Source organism: Archocentrus centrarchus, chromosome 7 (assembly GCF_007364275.1).
Source record: "Archocentrus centrarchus isolate MPI-CPG fArcCen1 chromosome 7, fArcCen1, whole genome shotgun sequence".
Classification (NCBI taxonomy): Eukaryota; Metazoa; Chordata; class Actinopteri; order Cichliformes; family Cichlidae; genus Archocentrus; species Archocentrus centrarchus.
The window spans coordinates 24,340,362-24,363,474 of record NC_044352.1 but is presented as its reverse complement, the minus strand read 5'-3'; the positions used below and the strand labels follow the sequence as shown (position 1 = coordinate 24,363,474).

The following is a 23,113-nucleotide window of genomic DNA, read 5'->3' as shown; positions in this document are numbered from 1 at the left end:
AAGAGACACTAGGAGGGGTAGACATTTGAACCAATTTAATCCGTGATTTCAACAACAGCAGAAATGAATGAACATTCATGAACAGAAACACAACAGTAAACATCTTATTCTCTTTCAAAAAAGAAAAAAATAAATCACCAGAATATGAAAACGGAGAATTATTTTTATTTACACTGTGGCGATACATAATACTGAAAATCCTAAATGATTTAATTGCATTAAAGTGCTCTCTCTCTCTCTGACCATATGTTGTACTAAGACAAAAAATTCTCTTTGTAAGAACGGGCCTTAGAAAGGGAGGCAAATCTTTTCCCCTGCTACAAGTCGAGGTCAAGCACATGTAACGCAATAAGAGAATGATTCATCATCATGGATGGTAATCCAGAAATAAAAGTGGAATGTTATTAAATATCTACAAACAAGTGCCATGAAGATATGCTACACAGTCCCTTGCCCTGCAAGGTTTTCAAAATACAAAGAGAAGGACAAAAATGCTACTCATCTAGTTTTCTTGATGGACAGGGATACCATAACTATTCACAAATCTAATTAAATCCCTGGTATTAGGGTATAATACTGTATATGCTTTTTTGTTACCCATTTATTTCCCATTATAGTGACACTCATTGTGTTACTATAAAAGAATGAACGCCATATTTTCTAAAACTTAATAAAAAGTATAAGCAACACCTAATTTTGAATAATAAGTGTCAGTGTACACACTATTAACATCAAAGCCCATCAATTTTTTTTTGTTTGTTTGTTTTTACGCTTAAATGATAACACCACACTGAACCACAGGTCATCACATTATCATAGCCACTGAAAATACACAATTGTGTTCCCATAGTCGTTGGTTTGATTTACCCATTTCTAGTCATTTGGTTTGAACAGGAGATACATCATTATTTCCAACAACATCTAATCAAAAACATTTACAGGCTACAGTATATACATTTGTACAAGTGAAGGACAACTTAAAGAAAAAAATAAATAAGTCAAATGAGAACTTGCTTTGACATCTAAACACAAAATGTTGTGATTTGTCTGTTTTGACATTTGTGTTATTGTGAATGATATCATATAAATGCTGTAAAAGAAAAATAGGTATTATTACCTATTGCACAGTGCACCCAAAATGAAATGCCTCTGCACTTCTCAGTGTCCCAAAATATAGTCCAGACCACACTGTGTGTTATGCATTGCCTTGACAATGTTATTGTCACAATGGTTTTTTGCTTCGAAGACAAAAGACAAACTTTGTTATGTCACCTTCAAACGATAGATGGAACAGCTGTTCAAGAGCACACTTCAGACTGCACACGAAAAGTTCATGAACACACTGAAACTGTCTCATAATCAAAATGGAAGTTGATCATTGAAATATGACATCAGCACCTAAACACATATTTAACAACCCTATTCACATGGTTACACTGTGATACGCTGATGCTGACAGTAATTTGGGGGAAAGATGACCCAAAATGATGTTCGGTCTCAGTGAATGTCACTTTCCATGAATTCCTCCTTGATGGAGTGCTTGTTCCGTGACACCTTGCAGTCAGGCATGTCAAAACCAAAGTCAGCCCACTCATCAGCAGCTGTCATCCCTGATGTTCCGACAACACCGGACCTGTTGGGAATTGTGATGGTGTGGCGGACGCGAAAGTGCACAGCCTCCATGACCCGCTGGCGTTGCAGTTCCCCGCCAGTAGCCCCGATGGCTGCCATAGCAGAGGCAGCCATGTTGCTGCTGGAGCGAAGCAGCTGCTGCCCGTGATAATCATGATGATGAGAAGAAGCAGGCAGCTGGAGGGGAGCACCTTGTTTCATGTCCTGCAGACCTCGCCAGATGACAAGGCGGGACTGCTCTGGGATCTTTAGTGCACCTAAATCCTAGTGAGGGCACACAGACATTGGATGAGTGTAAGAATGTAACAAAAAAGCAAACACAAAGCAATAAGAGGGCACATGTGTCTTCATGTGTTTGCTTGGAAATGCAAAAGATCCAGAGCCTGCTTATTAAGACAATTCTCTGGGATTTGTTTTACTTAATTATGTGATATTTCTGCTTCATGTCAATATATATATAAACAAATCTCAAATACATGTAACATTTCTTATTATGTTTGTTATGTCTACTGCTAGATTGTATGTGCAGGAACAAAGTGGTTACCTCCATGGACAGACTTTGGAGATGGTAGATAGACTGGAGGCCTTGGGAAGTGAAGTACTCAATGAAGTTCTGACAGCCCAGACTGGTGAGAAAACTGTATGGGGAGAAAAGAAGGCCTGCTTAGACCACAACTATATGCTAAAACTAGGACTAAAATACAAACATTATTGCTGAGAAAAACTGAAATCGAATGAAAAGTACTTTCAGCATTTACTGTAGTAATTTCATTATGTACACAAGCTCTTATAGCTTATTTTAAAACACTGAGTGGGAGATTTAGGGCACAGATCTCACTTAAAGGGTACAGAAACTATACATCTGTAGAGCTGTAGTAAAAGTAAAACCATAAACATACATTTATACAATATTAATGATTCATAAGGCCATCATTGCTTTGATGAAGAAGCTTTATTATAAATACAAGAATGTTAAAGTTTTGGTAACATACAAAGTAACTGGAAAAAGAAGCTAACTGTACAGTTTAACGGTTTAATCAACATAATAGTTTGCAAAACAAAAAGAAGGACAAATCCTGCCGTATCAAAAAGGTTCAAATTCCACGAGCAAGTCCGATGACTGCATTGACAAAGTAGCTCACAAAGTAAAAGTAATAAAAAAAGAAAAAAATACTTTTAAATTAAATAGAAAATAAACATTTCTTTTGAAGAAAAGTTGCTGCATTGCATTGCAAAGAATGGCTGTTTACACAGTGTCAGTGTGCAGGAATTTAGATCTAAGTAAGACACAGTTTCTGCTTTTCAGGCGCAGGTAACAAATCCATAGCAGTGGTTAGGCTGTATTATTTAATGACAGCTGATCAACATGTGATTTAGAAACTTAGCAGATGCATCTAGCAGATACCTTATTTCACTAGTAATAAATCCTGTCTTTGTCTATGTCTGCCAGCTGAAAGTACTTCAACTTTTTTTTTTTTTTTCATTTTGTTCTTTGGAACGAGACAGTTTTGATATTATAGTGGCCAAATTGAAAAAAACAAAACAAACAAAAAAAAAACAACCCCAGATGCTCTTTGAACTTCACCTTTCTACTTATCGCTCTTTTCCACTTTAACTGTACTCTGTATACACATTTTTTCCATGCTACCAATTCTCCAGTGGGCTTTCACTATGGCACTAGCAAAGGGTGTTTACAGATCTGTAGTGTTAATTGCAAGCCTTTACAAAAGCAGCCACAACAGTATGTACAAAAAAACAAAAAAAAAAAACAAAACAGCTCAATCTTGACACATTTTGTGGCAAAATAGAACGTTTTTTAAAACACTGTTTGACAAAATATTAGGTGAACACGGCCAAGTAAAGTAAAGCATCCATATGCCACTAGTTTACAATTAACCAAACAAGTGCATCTGATTGTCAAGTGGCCTTTTTACAGGAGAGTAAAGGAGGAGTGTCATTGGAGGGTGAGGTACCTGACAAGGCTGGGGTCAGGGTTATACAGAGGGGGTGGGCTGCAGTGGGAAGCAGACACTATATTCTGACTGCTGTGGCCACCGTTCATTTCTCCATTTGCCTGCATGTGGTTGCTGTTCAGCATGTTTGATCCTGTAGGAAAGAAACAGGTGCTCAATAAAACAAACAGCAGCAACCCTGCATGAAATACTATAATGGCTCTGTAAGCTCGAAAATAAATCACACACATAGATACTCACCCATATGAGCCATGGAAGAGGGGGCAGTGTGGTGCTGCTGGGGCTGCTGCCCTGCCAGCTGGTTGACTGAGGGTGGTTTGCTGAAGCCTCCATGGGGATGCAGCTTATTCATGTTGGACAGTGGAGAATAGGAGGTGGGTGATGCTACGTGGCTCCTAACGGAAAAAGAAGAATGTTGCAGAGGTTAGAGAAAGAGCTCATCTTAGTGTTACTGAGAATGAGAGACACTTTGCAGTTTGATGAAGTAAACATGAGTTTTCGTGTGCATTTTTGTGGGGCTTTGCTAACAAAGTAAGAAACCCAACTTTTGTGTATAGAGCCAAATATAACTGTATGTATATTGGAGTGACTCACGGTCTCTGCAGCAGCTGCTGCTGTGTTTGTTGTCTGTAGGAGTCCACCAGCTGCTGTGGCACAAGCTCCACCAGTTCCAAGCTGTCCTTAATCTTCATCAGCAACTCAAAGTTCTCCCGACCACGAACCTGCACACAAACACAGCACAGCAATGACTGCTGAATCCATCCATTAAAAATGATGCATTTATTTCCACTGTTTAATAAATTGGCAAAAATATTTCCACAAACTGTGAGTTTGACATTAAAAAGCTAATACAAAGTCCAAATAATTTATTTTTTTATCTACTTTTTTAGATAAGTTATACGTGTGTGAAAAGCTCTTACAGGAATATAGTAAACCTCTTCTTCTCCATGCCGCCTCTTCCTCATGTTAATATTTGGACTGGGAATGTTTGGTGGACTCTGTTTAAAGTCTGCAGATAAAAGAAACAAACAATTTTCCAAACTTTTGGACAACATACAACCAAGCATGATGCATACCAACAATTAAAATGATTAATATTATTATTATAAAATTTTATTTGACAGGGACGATGCAGTTTCACATAGATCCAATACAGAGCATGAAACTGATGTGCAGAGTTTACAGCTATTGCTGATTTCCAGCCCTTGTTCCTAGTTGGGCTTTCACATCTACATTACACATAAACAATTTTACAGCATTCAATTGAATAAGAAGTCTGTATTTTTTTAACTGTTTTGCTACCAAACAGATTTTTTTCCCCATTATTTTCAAGCATGGTTGCATAAAGATGCTAAGTGCATAATTGTAGATAGTGATCCTTGAACCAATACTGTCATACAAGGAATTCAGTTTAATTCAACTCACTGCGCTTGTTGGCACTCCCATTTTTGGCCACACTTTCATTCAGGGCCTGCTGTTCCCTGAAGTGGTCCTCATCAGCTTTGCGGTCTCGGCCTGGACAAGCACAAATGCGACCTTCAAACGACCTTCTGCCCAACACTTGACCACTGAAAAGATTATGCAGAAAAGAATAAAACATACTAATTATGGCACATTTTAAAATAAAGTGATGAAATGTAGGTTCTCTAAGAAACATATAGTTCTGTTTGTATATGACATATGGATTGTTCCCTTACTCCCTGGTTTCCAAAGTGATGATAATGAGGATAGGTCTCCTGTTCATGCCTCCCACACAGCTGCTGTTGCACATAAAATTATACAGGATGGTGGTAAACTCAGTCCCCACCTGTAACACAAAGCAATGAGGTTTTAGTTTTTAATTGTAGTCTGCTTTCATCAGTGGACCTTTTCCTGCCGTAAGTACTCATATCAGAGCAGATTAATACATAATACTGAGAAGTAAACTGTAAGCCAGTTTAGGATACCTCAGTATTTATAAATGCTGATATTGATCTGTGATTTATGAATATCAAATAGACAGTTCTTTTCACTGAGCAAGCGAGTTCATGTAAAACACCAATTCCCCACCAGAGGGAGATGTTGTAGTGCATTTTGATGTGAGTTTGATGTGAAATTGTACTTTTCATTATTCTTTTCAACAGACATGATGAGCCTTGTGCTTGTGTAGACATGCCTGGCATCTTTATTTATAGACGTGGCTCATATGAACTTCTTCACTGAAGCTGACTGTTTCTTTGATTAATCATATTAATCGTCTTTTTTCTTTGCTTGATGTCCAAACACCAAAGTGATGTCTAAGCATCTGCACAATACACATTTCTCAGACAGCTCAATTTTGTCAAAGTCTTTCTCTACGTATTTCCTTATGGTATCTCATGCACCTTGGGGTATCTGATACAATGCACTGTATTTCTCTGCTGTTATGACCAGCAGCTCATGTACCACCAACCTGTGGAGCCTCATAGGGGACAATGACGCTCTGCCGGCCAGTAACAGGATCATCCACATACTGGCTGAGGTTATTCCCCTCCACTCGGATCAGGTGACTGGCTGGAGCTGCTTGACCTGAGGAGATAAACACGAAAGAGAATTGGTCAATTTAAGAGAAAAAAACAAACAAACTTGGCAGACAGTGTACACAAAATGCTTGTGTAGCATAACATCCAGAAAACCAATGTTATAAATGACACCTGTGGCTGGTAAGTGAGCTGCATTCAGCATTCTGTTGCTCTCTTGCATTTTACATGCTCATTCTCGCACTCGACATGCAAGCTTGGATTGGCCAAACACTTTATGAAATGTGTAGAAAACGTGCATGTATAATCAGTTATGATCAAAAGAACAGTCCAGCAGATTGTACCATCATTGAAGTCTCGTCCTAGTTCGTGGTTGGGGCACCTTTTGACCACTTCGGTGACGTGCTCCGCCTTCTTATAGACGGGCATGGCTCTGATGATGCTGCCATGTGGAGGAGAGGAGGACAGCTTCATCTGGATTGGACAGGTTTTGGCAATCTGACAGTAGAGCTTCTTCAGCAAGGGAGAGTACTGGGTAGAAAAAGAACGCAACACAGTGACGATTCAAATCGGTGATCTGAACTTACGGGTTGAATGGGAATTGGGGTGGGGACTTGCTGCAGTGACTTTCTTCTCAAGCTCTCAAGAATAGTTATACATAAACCTAATTAGAGGAAAACAGTGGGATTTTTTCATTCTTAAATGTTGCATTAGCAGTGGTGTCATAACAAGAGTAATCTTTCAGGAGGTGGTACTGTTGTTTTACAGTGAAATAACATACAATTTAAGCTGTTAAGTCATCTATCAGCAGAGAAGACTCTAAAAGACAAAATACAAGGTGAACAAATAAAGAGCTGGGTTATAATATGATGATAAATGAGTGTGTTGTGAACACAGCACACTCTAATTACCACATAAAACCATGACTGGAGAATAAATGTTGTCAAATGAAGAGCAGGAGGGGTTGAATGGAAAGGGAAAATATATGGGCCAGTCAGCAGTAAATTTTAGTCTGTGTTGTAAAGGTAAATGTTGTGTTATTAGCATGAATAAATGATAATTACCCAACAGACTGGGTTTGTGGGTAGTAATGTGAGATGTTGCAGATGACAGAGAGAAAATGTAAGTTCAAAAGGACAAACTGGAAAAAAAAAAAACATGTCCACAAGTGTATACAAGCTAATACAAATATGACTATGAGTGAACAACAGTAAAAAAAAAAAAAAAAAAAAAAGCGTTTGATACAGGAAACTTATTAGTCATTAGGTTAAAATGAAACGAAAATATGCTGAAGCAAAGACTTCAGTTTACAAGCATTTTAACATGCACATACATGCGCATTTGCATGAATGTGTAGAAATGCCATTACAGATGCACCCGAAGACATCACAAGGAATGAAATGGCCCAAACATGCCCCGACACAATCACAAAATCTTAAAAATCTTTCCTGTCGTGATCAAACTACGACTTACGAGGAACAAAACTAGAAAGGCTGTTCTTTCCTGTGTGGACTTGCTAGGATGAGTGTGAAATCCAAAAACGTACCGCATGACGTAACTGCAGCACACGAAGCTCAAGATTTGTGTTGCTGAATTAAAAAAAAAAGTCCACGTGGACTTGCCTCTTTGCATTTTATAGAGCATAGAAAGCAAAAAGAAATAGAAAAATGGAGAGAAGGAATAAGAAAGAGAGACTGATGAACGGGCACGCTCATACCCAGCCAGTTACAGCGTGTTGCCCATAATTATCTGAGAGTATAGTAACAAATTTATAAGAAAAAGAATAAAATGTTAACTCTCAGGATATGGCATCACTTTACTGTGCAAAGCTGAATCAATCTCTCCATTACAGAAGCCAAAAGTAAACAGGAAACGCCGCATTAATGTGTTGGTGAGTTTTTGCCCCCCTAAGTTACGTTTTCTGTATTTCATTTTCCTGGATTTCACAGAAAGCTCTCAACTCATCCACAGACTAGTGTACATACACACACACACACACACACACACACACACACACACACACACACACACACACACACACACACACACACACAAAACTTTAGCTCCCCATGTTGGTGTCAGAAGTGGAGTGCTATTAAAAGAACTACAGTATCCCATGTGTATCTTCTTGTACAGACAAGAGATGCTGAGTGATGGACAAGTTGGGCTTTGTCTCACAACACACACACACAAAAAAAAAAAACACAGAGAAGAGAAGGAGGACATGCCAAAATGTGATCATTTCCTTTGTTGCTGAGCTGGAACAAAACTTGTGGTGAGTGAGAAAAGGAAATTAAGAATGGTCAGAAGTGGGGGGAAAAATTACATAAAGATTAGATTATATGAATACAATTTCTTAATCTAACAAATGAATGAAGAAATCTCTTTCCGCACATCTGCCTGTTCTTTGCTCTTCTTTACAACCGTTCATCCAATCTGTGAGAAATTTGGCAGGGACCAAAGGAAGCTTACTGCTGTGTTTGGAGTTGTTCAGATGAATGGTGGTCTCATTTTTTGCTGAGCTACAGAGAGATTTTTTTTTTTTGTTTGTTTTTAACCTCTCAGAAGATGAATTTGTTTCAGATAATAATTAATCTCTAAGCGCAAATATCAAAGAAGCGAAGGCTAACTAAGGCAAGCTTCTGCTTCTACCGAAGCTTCTCAGTGGCACAAGACTTCAGCCCCTTCCTGCAATGCTGTGCTAGAAAATAATAAGAAATCGTTTTGGCAAACTTACTATTATTTACCAATTTTATGAGTGAATGTTTTTATCAACTCCTTTTGTGATAGATTATTATTGCTCACAATATTCTTTCTGACTTTGGAGACAAGTTTTGCAAGCGGTGCTTTCAGCCACTGAGCTTGAATGACTTCCCACAGTCATCCCAGACAGACATTTTCTTTTCATTTCAATGTACATATTGTATTTCCCTTTGTCTGTGTGCCATTTTTGATTCACTGTAGTAAATACAAAAAAAAATATTAGATCTGTATTAGTAGTTCATGTATGCATTAATCTATTGTGTGTCTTGGATAAAAATGTACATAAATTCACACTAAAAGGCTCCTGTGTGATCAAGTTTACAAAGTCATGGCATAAGGCTGGGGGGGATTTTACAGTCAATTAATATTGAAATCAATCCATCCATCCATCCATCCATCCATCCATCCATCCATCCAATGGACCAATGGTGACAGGTCCTGACAGGTTCCTTGAGAAGAGGTGTTAATTGCCAAACTGTCATCCATATGTACAAGCAGCAGCCTGCCCGCTGCAAATTTGCCTAACAAATATCAAATATATTTATGCACATTCATACACACACAGGCACACAAAGTTGACATGCCATACATATGCTGTATAAGCTGGCTTCCCATACAGTATAGAAAACCTGAGAGTCTCCCGTGTTCTTTGCTAGTTTCTATTTGCCTCTGTGAGAGTTCACAAAATAAAAGATGGGATGAACTAAAATGAATTCCAATCTTACAATTTAGTCAACATTTTTGTTTAACTCTAACCCAAAAAGTTGCGTTTCAGCACAGAGGGAACCATATGAGCACCTTAAGATGTGAAAATAATAATTTTAAACCATTCAACCTACTCACACGCAGGGATTTGCAAGTAGCTACTTGCACAGTCCACGGAGACTTAAAGTTAACTCTTTTAGAGTATTAACATAAACACCATGTTACACAGAGTGTTATGGGACACACAACATGACCTAATGCTTAAAATATTAGCTTCCTCCATGCTGCTTAGCTATGTTAGAAATTCAGAGCACAGAACATCAACAACATATTCTGTTGTACAGGGAAATTAATTAAGATATGAGTTCTGAAGGCTGATTTCTTTGAGCTATTCATACTATAAAAGCCCCTGCAGCCATTTGCAGTAGAAAATGATCAGTCCACTCAGTAGGAACACATTTATATATTTCCCCTGTGAATTGTCATGTATCCCAAATGTGTGATAAGTCTTTCTCATCAACTCTGCTTTCCCACATGTGATGCTTGGTAGGAAAACCAATGGTGATGTGGCTTTGGATGATGCATGGGGAAAGAAGGGAAAGATGCATTGTGCAGGACATGTTGGGACGTGTGTCCTAACGGAGAGAGGCTAATAGCTGGGAAGAGCAGCTTCTGACAAGCCGCTGTGTAGTGCATGCTTGAGCCTGCATCCTCGGTGTATCACACCCCTTCCTACTACTGCCAGATACTGTACACACACACACACACACACACACACACACACACACACACACACACACACACACACACACACACACACACACATAAACTGAAATCTGATTGTATGGAAAGGGGTCTTATTATATGTCAATACTAAGGTGTTAGATCTCATTTCCAGCCATGGTGACGCTTGCCTGCATCCAAGCTGAGGTATCATCTTGAAGGGGCAGGAGAGCGGCAGAGCTTCAGAGCTATTATCACTAATGGATGCTGTCTTGACTAGACAAAGGAAGGATTACCAGAGCAGCTTAACATAGGTTTGGATGGACTAACTCTATGTGGAAATACTTTGATAGAAGAGAAAAACAGGACTGTGTCTCCTCTTCTCTGTTCACTTGACTTCTCTTCTCTTTCTTTTTGAACAGTAAAACAGAATTGGACTGATCTGATGACCTGTTCTATAAAACCACAACCTAACATTTTGTCAGTCACTGACAATGTTGAGGCAAGTCAAATTTATGTATACAGCACCAAATCACAACAACAGTCAGTTTAAGCCATTATATACTGCAAGGTAAAGGGCTTATAGTATTAGATAGAAAATTATCAGACAATCCCCTATGAGCAATGGAAGCAAGTCTGATGAAACTGAGAATGTGGGCTGTGGGAAGATGGGATTTAATGAGAAATGCTCAATGGAATGGGTAGTGATCTTCCTCGTGAGAGGCAGAGGGGTATGAAGAAGGGCAGCTAGGAAGCTGATTGTATTCAGTATACCCTTATGGCAGCTGGTATTCCCCACTGCCTGAAGCCACAAGGAATATACAATAAGCCCAAGGACTGTTTGCTGCATTCAAACAAGGTGACTCAGTCTTATAGTCATCCCTTTTCTCCAAGCAAGTTCAAACCTGGGCCTTTTACTGAATTTCACATAAATACGCACACCCATATGTGCATCCACATTAGAGACACATAAATCCTCATGCAATCTTTTGGGTAATCCCCTACCATTAGTAGAAATGTGTTCATACTGAGAGGCTTGACTGTAATGTCTTTTCTTTTTTAATCATTTTCAGATGATTACTTAATTTACTTTTTTTCTGTAAAATGTAAATATGTTGTCATTTTCATTGGGACATAGTATATGCCTGCATTCATTACATGTGATACATGTATACTTTTTTTTTTCTTTAACCATCTGTGACGGTTCCTGTAGAGCAATTAATGGTTTGGTACAGCAGAAAATCATATATTATCATACTCCATCATTTCAGAGATTTAACATTTTCTTTCCATAGCTCCTATATAATGACACTTATAATTCGCCAATCTTATAATCAGGCATTCAAGATAAAACAAAGCATTACAGTAAACTCCACCAAAGCAATGAGCAATCACCCAGTCTCTCTTTTTGCTCTAATCCCTCCTGTTTAATGGCAGCAGAGGCATCTGAATAATCACAGGTTTCCTCACAATCCTTTTCTGCTGCCTCATCATTTGTATCTTAAGTCGTGTGCCAGTCAAACACTCCTTTGTTTCTCCTCTCATAGCACGCACACACACACACACACACACACACACACACACACACACACACACACACACACACACACACACACACACACACACACACACAATGCAAGCAAAAATTAACAAGAAAATTTTTATGCTGTTGTAAAGAGAAAAGTCAGTTCTGCTGACAGACTTTCTTAAATTCAAAGCTAAATATTATTACGAGCCTTTTTTGGATGTTATGTAGTTTCTTAATAAAGTCAAAAGAAGTATTCTGAACTTTAAAATGGGTCATTAGGTATAAAAAGGCGAGTAACTGGAACAGCAAAGTAATAAGTATTGCATTAAACCATACAGGTCACAACAAGTTTTAGCATCATTTCATAGCAGTAACTCATCAGGTCAAACTAATATTTTTGTGCATGTTTTCTTTGGTTTCTGTGAATATGTTTTGGCAGTGAAAAAGATTTAATGAAATAGACGAGAATATAAGTGAGACAAAGAAGAGGAGAGGAGAGGGGGAAACTTTAGGCGCCAGAGGTGACAGCCATGAGTGTGTGCTAAGACCGGAGAAAGAAAGAGACAGAGACAGAAAAGCAGCAGGTCAAAGACCACCGTTCCAATGTCCAGAGGAGGATCTTCTTACATCACTGAGGGCTGAATGAAGAAGCTTACCACGCATGATTAACTTCAGCAAACACATTTGCAGAGGATCTCAATCTATCACACAGACACATTCACAGGCCTTAATGCGCACGCGCGCGCACACACACACACACACACACACACACACACACACACACATACACATACACACACACACACACACACACACACACACACACACACACACACACACACACACACACACACACACACACAGAAGGAATTGTCTCTTGTTTCACTCATTTCAGGGAGGTCAACTGTGTGACAGTTGGAGGTGACACCTTTTGAGCAAGAGACTTCTCATCAGGTCAACACACAGCCTCTGTTTCACCTGTCCCTCACCACCATCACATCACCAAGTAGTTGTGTGTGCTTTATTAAGCATTTGGCAACTTCTATGCAAATTCCCAAATCTCGTGTTCCTCTAATTTGTAATACTTCTACTACTGCTTACATTGTTCTATAGTGTCCCTGTTGATAGCTTCTATTTTACATGCCATAAACTATGTCCCAAAAGTTCAAATTCCAATTGAAAGCTTCCAGTGTAGCACGTTCGAGAGGAGTGGAAGAGGCAAGGCACTCAGGAGTGAGTGCAAGCATCACATCCAAAGTGAAATTCTTTCCCAATTCGATTTAGGAGAAATCAGTTACAGTTGGCTTCGAGAGTCATGGAATGTCTAATTTTTTAACATGGCATTGGCCATAAATACATTCATTTAATTACCTTAATATCCCCTTTTGTTTAAAGTGGCAGATTTTAGCCCTCCCTAAATGTCCGTCATCACAGTATACACAGTTGTAGTGTGCTTAGTTCAGTTTACATTTATTTCGAGTCCAATTTCATTGAAGGAAATAAATAATAATCTATACTGGTCAAAAATAATTCTGATTATGTGATTTTTGCCATAATCAAGCAACCTTAAAAATAAAGTAAGTTTAAGAATACTGAACCAAACATGCACATACAAATGCACAGGCTAAATATTTGTGTAATTACATTATTATTAAAATGCATTGTTGCATTGATAAAGTGAAGTAGTATATAAAGCATCTATCACACTCAAATAGAGAAGACTAGAATATATAACCCAAAATAACCTCTAAAACATTAACTCATATAAAACTCAGTTTCAGTGTCAAACATTGTTTTTTAAGGGACTGATTGTTGGAAATGCTTAAAAAAACAAAACAAAAATATTTTCATAAGACTACCACAGAACAGTCTCACAAAAGGTGAGTGCAGGACAAGATGAATCACTGAGTCGTGCACTACTTTCGCTTACGCATAGCACGCCTGCACATGTGCTGACTTGAACAAGTGTCCATGTGAACGAGTGTCTTTGTGTGCATGTTTATGTGTGTGCAAGGTAGTCACTTATGGAGACAGATAGCTAGAAAGAGTAAAAGAAGTCTATATGCAAAGACATACACACTGGACATCACAGCCCCAACAATTTATGTGTGTGTGTGTGTGTGTGTGTGTATACTCACGGTCCATGTGGCAGACTTTGCTGTGCTGGACTGCTGGAAGGACACCTGGAAGGCGTGTGGCCCAGGGTAATCGGTGTTGGAAGGGATGGCAGGGGCAGGCGACAAGCCCTCAAAGGTGGAGTTGGGCTGGGAGTAGGGTGAGGGGGTGGGCACGGCCGACGAAGAGGCGTTTTCGGAGCTGTAGGGGCTTGTGGACGTCGCACGGCTCCCCAGACTCTCCATGCTGCTGCTCAGCAAGTTGTACTGGGACTGTGGAGAAATGAAGAGAAAAGACAATGAGGGAGGTGAAGAGGTAGGGAGGGGAAAGACAGAGGGAGGACACAGGTAGAGGTGTCACAGAGACAGGGGCTTAGAGGCTTAAAGGAAGGTCGGGTTACACTGGGAAGGGAGATGTGGGTAGTGATTATGATGTTATATGATTTATACACAAAACTATCTTCACACAGGTGTGTAGAGGAAAATCTGTGAATGGTGCTTGCAGCGAGGTCCCCACAGTATCCTCCTTGGGGCAATATGAGGCAAGTTGTAAAACACAGGAGTGATCTGTGCTTGCCTAATTGCCTGCCATTCTGTCTTTCTCTCTCTCTGGTCTGAATGAGAGCAAGAAAGATTTGAAGTGTGCCTGGTGACACACACAATGTCTCATGTGAGGCCTGTATCTTTTTTTTTTTTTAACTCAAAAGTTACAGTAGAAGAAAAAATTGTTCTGTGATTTCATGTTGTACTATGTGAACAGAAAGACTGAAAGGTCAGAAAACACAAAAATCCAGCTACAGTCACCCAGTCTGTCTTCTGCTCTTCAGTTTAAAACAATTTGAACATCAGTGAGTCCAGTATGCAACCAATAAATAAGCTATAAATAATGGAGACTGAGCAAGACAAAGTTACCAGCATATAATATTATGAAAACCAAAAATAATCTAGATTGTTAGTGTAAAAACATGTTCCCAGATTCATCCCTGTTGCCTGCGTTGTGCACGTGTCAAACAACTGACGCAGATGGCAGCTTCCAGTTGAACCCTTTCTATCAGACACACACACACACACAATAACTCGGTGACCAAACATAAACAAAAGTCTTTACCTTCTTTTTCACGTAGTACATCCTCTATTGCTTTGGTCTCATTTGTCAAATCTTCAGTCAGCCAAATGTCCAAACACAGCAAAGCAAAGAGAGTGCTAGACCAGAGCCTAACCACAGAGTTCAAACAAGGTGTGCATCAGTGGACAAGCCACACTCACTCACACACAGGCGCATGAACTGCCAGGACAGGGAAGAAAGGTGAGGACTGGTGAGGAGAGAAAGAAATGACAGACTGAGACAAGAGGAGAGAAGCAGAAAGGGAAAGAGGGATGGGAACCCAAAAAATTGTACGACATTCTAATTATGGCATGCCCGGACATAGACGGCAATGCCGGGGCGCATGTACACACATGCTCCAAAACACCTTGTGAAGGCCTGCACTAAGTAAACACTGTCTGGTCTGACAGAGAGAGAGAGAGAGAGAGAGAGAGAGAGAGAGAGAGAGAGAGAGAGAGAGAGAGAGAGAGAGAGAAGAATTAAAGTATATGAAAGAACAAGAGTTCAAGGGTCAGATACCCCCATCACTCAATCGTCCCTCCAAAATCAATACATTAAATTAGCAGAGACTCTTCAAAACTTTGGTTGGCTTAATAAAGAGGGATGAAACTCACTTAAATCAAAATCCATCCATGAACATACAGTAATTACAGTGAATATTATCAAACAAATAAACTATTCCATCTAGAGTTGTGTGGGAAGGTGGATTATGGTAGTAATATTCAATTAGTTTGTCAGTTATATCACATACAAATTCTCACACTAGGGCTAGTAAAGCTTTCTTAAACTGTGACTGAAAGTAAAACGAATCTCGATACATTAATCTGAAGAAGATCGCCTCTTTTTCATGTGTCACTAGATTAACAAAAAAATGTTTTAAAACTGAGTCTGACAGCTGAATGTGGGAAAGCTGAATGATCATTTACCTGGTCCACTACTGCACTTCTCCTTTTTTCATTATTTTCTGTTGTTCTATTCACTTGTACAATAACCTGAAACTATCTCACATCACTTCACCTCATGATCGTCCCCCACAGCTCTTCTACTTATTTATTTTTAACTTCAGGTGTTGAAAACTAATGCAGACACATAATTTAACAAAGTTATGCAAGGATATGAAAACCTTGTGTGTTTTATGCCATGGTTCAGCAGCTGAAAGGAAAAGCACAGGTCAATGTCCAAGACTTAATGCAAACAGTGCAGGTTAAATGAGGATGCACGCATGCGCGGGTGTTCGGATCCATACATTGACTCTAACTCAGGTAGATGCAACATGGCACATCGTACAAGATACAACTGGGCTAAATAAGTAGATAGAAAAAGTATCAATTGATGCTTAATAGATGTGCAGGCAGTAGTTACCACTATGCATATCAAGTCTTGCATTTCTCATCTTGCAACAGAAATGATCACATCCATAGCATCAAATTATATAAATGTGTGTCTTCATTTATTTAGAAAGCATGACAGCAGCATCAATGCTGATGTTTGTTTCATGAAAGGTGGACACAAATCATTCTGACAGCCCTCTAGTATCTCAGTGCTTACTACCTTTGAAATGTTCCTTCTAACAGGTATTATCAAAGGGGCTTTAGAGGGACAAGAGAAGCCCAGGTGTATGTGTCAACAACAGAAAACACCACACACACACACACACACACACACACACCCACACACACACCCACACCCACACACCCACACCCACACACACTGAGAAAGAGACACACACTCGCAGGTGCGTTGTGCTTGGTCTTAATACCAAAACTCAATCCACAACAAGTTGAAACAGAGCTAAAGCCTCCACTCCAACTATGTGAGTAAAATGTGTTTGTGCGATATGATGTGCATAAGTGTTTACACTTCCCAGCCCAGCAGCATCTGATGTCCCCTACGGGCAGTCATCCTGGTAGCTGCCACTCAAAGAAAGGCTTTAAAGGCTTAAAACATTTAGAAACGTAGTTAAGACAGCGGCAGCAACCTTCACTTGTCAAGATGAGTGAAACATAATAGGCTGAGGATAAAGAGATGGTTACATTTCTAATGGCCTGTTTTTAGCACCACTTATTAATGTTAAAAGTCTGTAGCAATATTAAACAGCCACTCTCAAGTCTTAGCAACACAATACCCTAATTTTTCATATGGTCTTACTGAAATAAGGAAACAGCATGACCAAAATGAAAAATTCAAATCAAAAGTTAAGCATGTCTAAACCACACCAGCTATGTCAAACAGGTGAGGATGAGGGGAGGTAAAGTGTGGAGTGATGTGTAAGAAGGTTGCCCCCTATTGGGGATATTTGCAAAGAGCAGCAATGGGATATACAATTAATTTTTACACTGATCTGCAGATGACATAACTCTGTAGAGTTTTTTAAAGCAAAAATGATTATCACATTATTATTCTGGTCAGTATCTAAAACTTATTGAAGCCTGCTCATTGCATCACGAGGTATGATATGGATGTGCCAGTGTTTGAGGGATTTGCTTATGCTTTATCATCCAAATTTCCATATATCCAACTTATCAAAGCAACAGTGATAAAACAATCTCCATTTTACCCCCAAACTAAACAAACTGTTTAAACTCAGGAGCAGCTCAAATTCAAGCAGAGACGGCCTCTTAGACATTCAGCTTGTAATGAACATATCCAGATCTGCACTTTCATCTGTTTAATTGCCATCAATTTGAAAAACTCTACACAAAACCCAACTTTCAAACAAAGTAGTATGAGATATTCTCCACTAAAAGTGCAGTGAAACCGTTTTCTAAAGTAAAAAGGGTTGAATATGAGGCAACATCAGCAAATTACTCTCATTCACTTACCACATCCAACAGCATCTTAAGGCTTCTGAAAAATAAGTTGTGTTTCTACGATGTCTCTCATAGGACTCAGTTCAAGGGTGACTGTAACAACTGAGTTCTCCATCGCTAGGTGAACCTGCTCTAGAGCAGAGCATGATGGAGGAAAAAAGAGATGTCCTGCCTCTATTCTTCACTTGTTTCCCTTAGTTTACTGGGCCTTCCCCACTTGCCTTGCATCTAACAACAAATCCTTGCTCCACCTCCTTTTTTTTTTTTTCCCCTCTCATGACTATTCATTACCCAACCTGGCAGGCCCAGGCTTGCCCAAATAAAGATTAGATCTGCCCAATATTCCAGATCAGAAGGGGAAGGAAACCTAAGTGTGGCTAGAAGTAATTTCATACGTGAAAGACAAAGATAGATGGAATGTGCAAGTATGCAAAATGAGATGTGTATATCAAAACATTTGTGCAACAACTGTGCATCCTGTAAGAAATGAGAAAAAGTCTCTAGTCTAGCCGAAACCCTTTTTTTTCTATCACATAACCTGTTCCTAGAAAAAAGCTGCAAGACTGTGTAAATGCAAATAGAAGAATAATGCAATTTAATCATTTAAACCTCATATTCTACCAAAAACACACTATATTAAGTGAAACAGAAATTTGATTTTATCAATTTTTCAATGTATGTTTAAATGTTTAAGCTCATTTTGAATTTGAATCTCATTTTCAAGACAGTGGCAGTTAAACTCATCTCAGGCTGAGTCTGCCTGGAGTAAATTATTGTTGTAATAATAAATAGAGCACAGTGAGAAACATGGCCCTGTCCTGACTTTTTCCTACTGCAGGCATCAATTTGACATCGAAATGAGCACATACAGTCGTGTGAGAAAGAAAGTTTTCGTGTGACTGTGCAGTCCCGTGAAAAACTAAGTACATCTGCTTCCTTAGGAGTTAATACATCTCAGACTCTGCAAACCTCAGTTAGCATGCTAAATGCTAACATTTATGACAGTACAATTAGAAAAAGACTAAACAAGTATGGCTTGTTTGGAAGGATTGTCAGGAGAAAGCTTCTTCTTTCTAAAAAGAGCATGGCAGCATGACTTAGGTTTGCAAAGTTGCATCTGAACAAACCACAAGACTTCTGGAGCAATGTCCTTTGGTCAAACAAGACCAAAATGAAGATGTTTGACCATAAAGCATGGCGCAGCATTTGGAGAAAACCAAACAGCTTATCAGCACAAACACCTCATATTAACTGTTGAGCACGGTGGTGGAAGGATGATGGTTTGTTTGTTTTTTCAGCCACAGAACCTGGGCATCTTGCAGTCACTGAGTTGACCATGAATTCCTCAAATGTGAGGCCATCTCTCTGACAGCCCAAGCTTGGCTGTCACGCAACAACACAATGATCCCTCGCACAGAGCAAAAATCTACAACAGAAAGGCTAAAAAAAAAAAAGAATCAATGTGCTGCAATGGTCCAGTTACAGAGTGCAACACAACTGAAATGCTTTAGTGAGATGTTAAGAGAGCTGTGCATAAAAGAAAGTGCACAAACCTCAATAAGCTGAAGCAGATGTGAGAATACTCTCTTTTTCACATGACTGTATTCTTTAAGAAACAATAAAATTTCTCTTTTTCAACTTTTAATAAATACAAGGCTTAAAGGATTTGCAATACATTGCACTATATTTTAGTCACTTTTGGGTTTTTTTTAACTACGTCCCAACTTTTTGCAAATGGGAATGTAAAAAGTTTGCATTCTTTCTGCGGATGTTAAGCTGGGCAGGTGAATACACCTGCACTATGAGTACATGATTGTAATGTACAGACAGATACACCCCAGCTTACAGATGCATGCGCATGCATGTGCCACAGTCCCTACAGAGCACTCAGAAGGGAAATAAAGGGAAAAGGCCACAGAGGAGAGGGAAACAACATAGAAAGGAATCTCCTCAGCACTGGAGGAAAAAAGCAAGTAGCAAAAAAAGTAGATAAATAAAATAACATTCCTAAATATGTATGTACGTGTGTGTGTGTGTGCATGTGTGTGTCATAAGATAACCTACCACATCCAATACTGAGAAGAAAAACTCAATAGATTTTAGATAAAAGCAAAAAACTGTCCACGGTGTGTGATATGAGCTCATTTTCCTACCATAACGTTCTCATTCATGTCTCTCATGTGATAGACATCCATGGAGACCTCTGCAGTGTTGTGGTGGTTCCCCGGGTTGCTGGTAGACGGCACTGGTTGTTCACCTGGCTGGCTGCCTGGGGGGAGCTCAAAATAGGTACTGTCTGGTTCCCTGTGAACACACAATGGAATGAGTTGATTAATGAGAGGTGGGTTTTCACCTAATAATTATAGCATCAGTGTGTTTTTGTGTTACATGTGTGAAACAGTGATGTGAAAAGAAGACTGTTATAATGAAAAAAAATAAACTTTTTATACATGTAAGTCATAGAATAAAAGTATAACATTAATATGATTAATATGAACAATAATATGAATATCATTAATATGATCCTTTATATTCCTAGCCATCAATTATTAGATGTCTGTCTTAAGGTGGAAGACTACAGACAAATATGGTTTTTGTTTGTTTGGTTTTTGTATTGTTTTTTTTCATGGCCCATTTGAAGATTTTTGAATCTTTTGTTTAACTTGCCTTATCTCAACCAAGTAAAAAGAAAATCTCCAAAATAAAAAGTAATTTTATTTTACTACACTTTCTCTTTTTGCCATCTATGCAATTTGGAGAGATTTTAATAAGATATCCTACTTGCATAAATACTTTTAATCCCCAAATAGATAAATAAAAATTATCTTAATATAAGTAATATTCATAGTGATAGCTTCCTCATTTTGTTCTCTATGTGTGCATTATGCACCAAGAAATACTGTTACATATTTCAGCCAATGTGCATCAAAAGTTTAACAATATTTCTTAGGTTTTAGTGCATAATACAATTCATACACAAAGGAAGAAAGCACGATTTATAATAAAATATAATCTCTTGGGTAATGGGAGATAAGTTGTACAGTTACCTCCTTATACACTTCAATTTTTTAATCCAACCATTAAATATTTTGGAAAACATGATGGGAAGTAAATCAGGTATCAGAAGGTGTTGTTGCCACTCACAGGGAGCTCCACAGGTGCTCAAAGGTGCCTCCCTCTTCAGTAACAGTGGACTGGGACATCTTAGAGGATGGGTAGTCTGGTGAGGGGCAGACCACTCTACAAAGGACACCAACACACACACGGACAGGCACACAAAGATCTCAATAGTTGCTTTTTTTTTTTTTTTTTATTTAACCGTCAAATTTAAAATTGCAATTTAATGTGAGCGACCAGGGTTACTGAAGCAATTACAAAAAAAAAAAAAATGTTAACGTATTTAAATAATTACAAGTCCAAATACATGGTCATTTTTAGTTTCTTCTCTTTTTCTTTTTTAATTTGAGGCAGAAGTTCAAAGCGCAGACGCGCATTCATCCAGGTGTGATCGCACTAATGTAGTCCCACTGAGGTAGCACAAGGTACCGTGGGGCCTGAGCGTGCCCAGGCCTGCCCGACTCATCATCGTCTCACTCCGAGGGGAGGCTTCTGCTCCTCGAAGGCTGAACATCACATCCTCCTTCCCTGTCTCAAAATAACGCCTGCACCACGACTCGAAAATGTATTCAAACTGGAGTTACCTAAGCAAACCGAGGTACCGCAGATAGATGTGGATCTAGTTTTCTCAGCGAAGTAGTTTTCACTGTTCGGTTCGGTTATCGCAGCTTTATTCAGAAAATATGGTGTCATCTTTTTAAGTTAAAATTATGACACGATCGTGGAAATGTAGTAACGTCCTCGACACATCCCGGCATGTTTGCAGGGGGCTGAGTTAAATATGGTTCGAGCTGTTAAACTTAGCCTCGTTTGCAAAAACCTGGAACAGAAACGTATCCGGACTGCGGGCCTACCGGGAAATGTGATAAAAAGATGTCTTGATTTTCCATTAAGTCTCCAGCTCGATACGCTACTGAACACACCCAACTGAAATGTCTGTCGGGCATATTTGGTCCTACAAAAGTTTATTATGGGCCTACCCAGAGTTGCGCACACGGCAGCGTCACATCTCCTTAGTTACCCCTCTGCAGGACTGTGGCAAAAACTGTGGCAAAGGTGCAAGGCTGGAAAGATGCGACAAATAAATAAACGCAAATCCTTAATGTTTATAGCTAACGTGGCTACAGATGCAGGTTTCAAATTCTACAAATTTGTGAACTATAGAAGATTAAGTTTCATCTGTAAGCCTTATAGAACTGCAGCCTATAAGCTTATCTCTAAGTAACAGAGGTCTTTTCACTTTGGTCTGTACGGAATCGATTGACGATATCCAGCCCAGTAAACATCTTAAGTGATGTCATGTCCCCTGAACAAAGGCTGTTTTCTCCAGTTCATTTTTTTTTAAACTGTTCTTGAGGCCATTAAGCTTGCACATCATGCGTGCCACTGAATCCACCACATTTACCTTAAAACACACACACTGCACCTTTGAAAGACCAGCTACGGGCACACGTAGATGGACACTTATTGTTTGAAATTGTGGAGCTCCATCAGCTGTGTGGCTGCAAGTTCCCGCCGTTCCTGCGGCGTCTGCCGCCGCACAAACCAGGTCCCACCAGCTCCTCCTTCAGTGCCGCCTTTAAAATCCCAGTTCAACCCTTATGTTCGCACAGGGGATCTGACAAAGAACCAGTGCGGGACGAGCAGTAGAAAAGACAGCGGGATGGCCCCAGAGCTCCACTCCCCACTTTGAGCAGCCTAATTGGCATTCCACCTGGACACACAGCCTACCAGTTTTTTCACTTAGCCTGCACCACAGGCAAAGAACTTACACTTGGCCCGTTATTTAACAGATCAAGTTATTTAATTGATCAAGTTAAGTTAGATAGATAGATAGATAGATAGATAGATAGATAGATAGATAGATAGATAGATAGATAGATAGATGTCCATTGGCACGAATTGACATGAAATAATTAGTTGTATTTGAAGATGATCGTGTTTAAACTGTAGGCCGACATTTCCTGTTGAAGCGTTCTATGCTACCACAAAAAGAAATATTTCCGTGTAATTTCAATAAAACACTGCTAATACTTTGTTTAAATGTCGCCATCGTGTTAAATATGACATTGTGCCTCTCTGATATTCACCTGTCTCTATTTTGTGTCGCCACTCCCGGGTTACAGCACCCATGACAACACACAT

The 23,113-nt window shown here is 39.2% G+C and overlaps 1 protein-coding gene across 2 annotated transcripts; it reads right to left on the bottom strand.

Annotated features, from left to right (window-relative positions):
• Positions 1 to 20: 20 nt before the first annotated feature.
• On the bottom strand, positions 21 to 22,036 carry tp73 (tumor protein p73). Of its 2 annotated transcripts, XM_030733497.1 has the most exons (14): positions 21,949 to 22,036; positions 20,996 to 21,091; positions 20,005 to 20,155; positions 13,961 to 14,209; positions 6,448 to 6,634; positions 6,037 to 6,152; positions 5,303 to 5,412; positions 5,031 to 5,173; positions 4,526 to 4,614; positions 4,200 to 4,327; positions 3,846 to 4,000; positions 3,606 to 3,738; positions 2,177 to 2,270; positions 21 to 1,896 (listed from the first exon to the last, which is right to left on the bottom strand). In XM_030733497.1, the coding sequence occupies exons 2-14, from the start codon at positions 21,052 to 21,054 to the stop codon at positions 1,498 to 1,500; spliced, it is 2,013 nt and encodes a 670-aa protein (XP_030589357.1). In that variant the 5' UTR covers positions 21,055 to 21,091; positions 21,949 to 22,036; the 3' UTR covers positions 21 to 1,497. The 2 variants fall into 2 exon arrangements, with proteins under 2 accessions (XP_030589357.1, XP_030589358.1); XM_030733498.1 differs by lacking the exons at positions 20,005 to 20,155; positions 20,996 to 21,091; positions 21,949 to 22,036 and adding an exon at positions 15,045 to 15,285.
• Between the last annotated feature and the right edge of the window lie 1,077 nt (positions 22,037 to 23,113).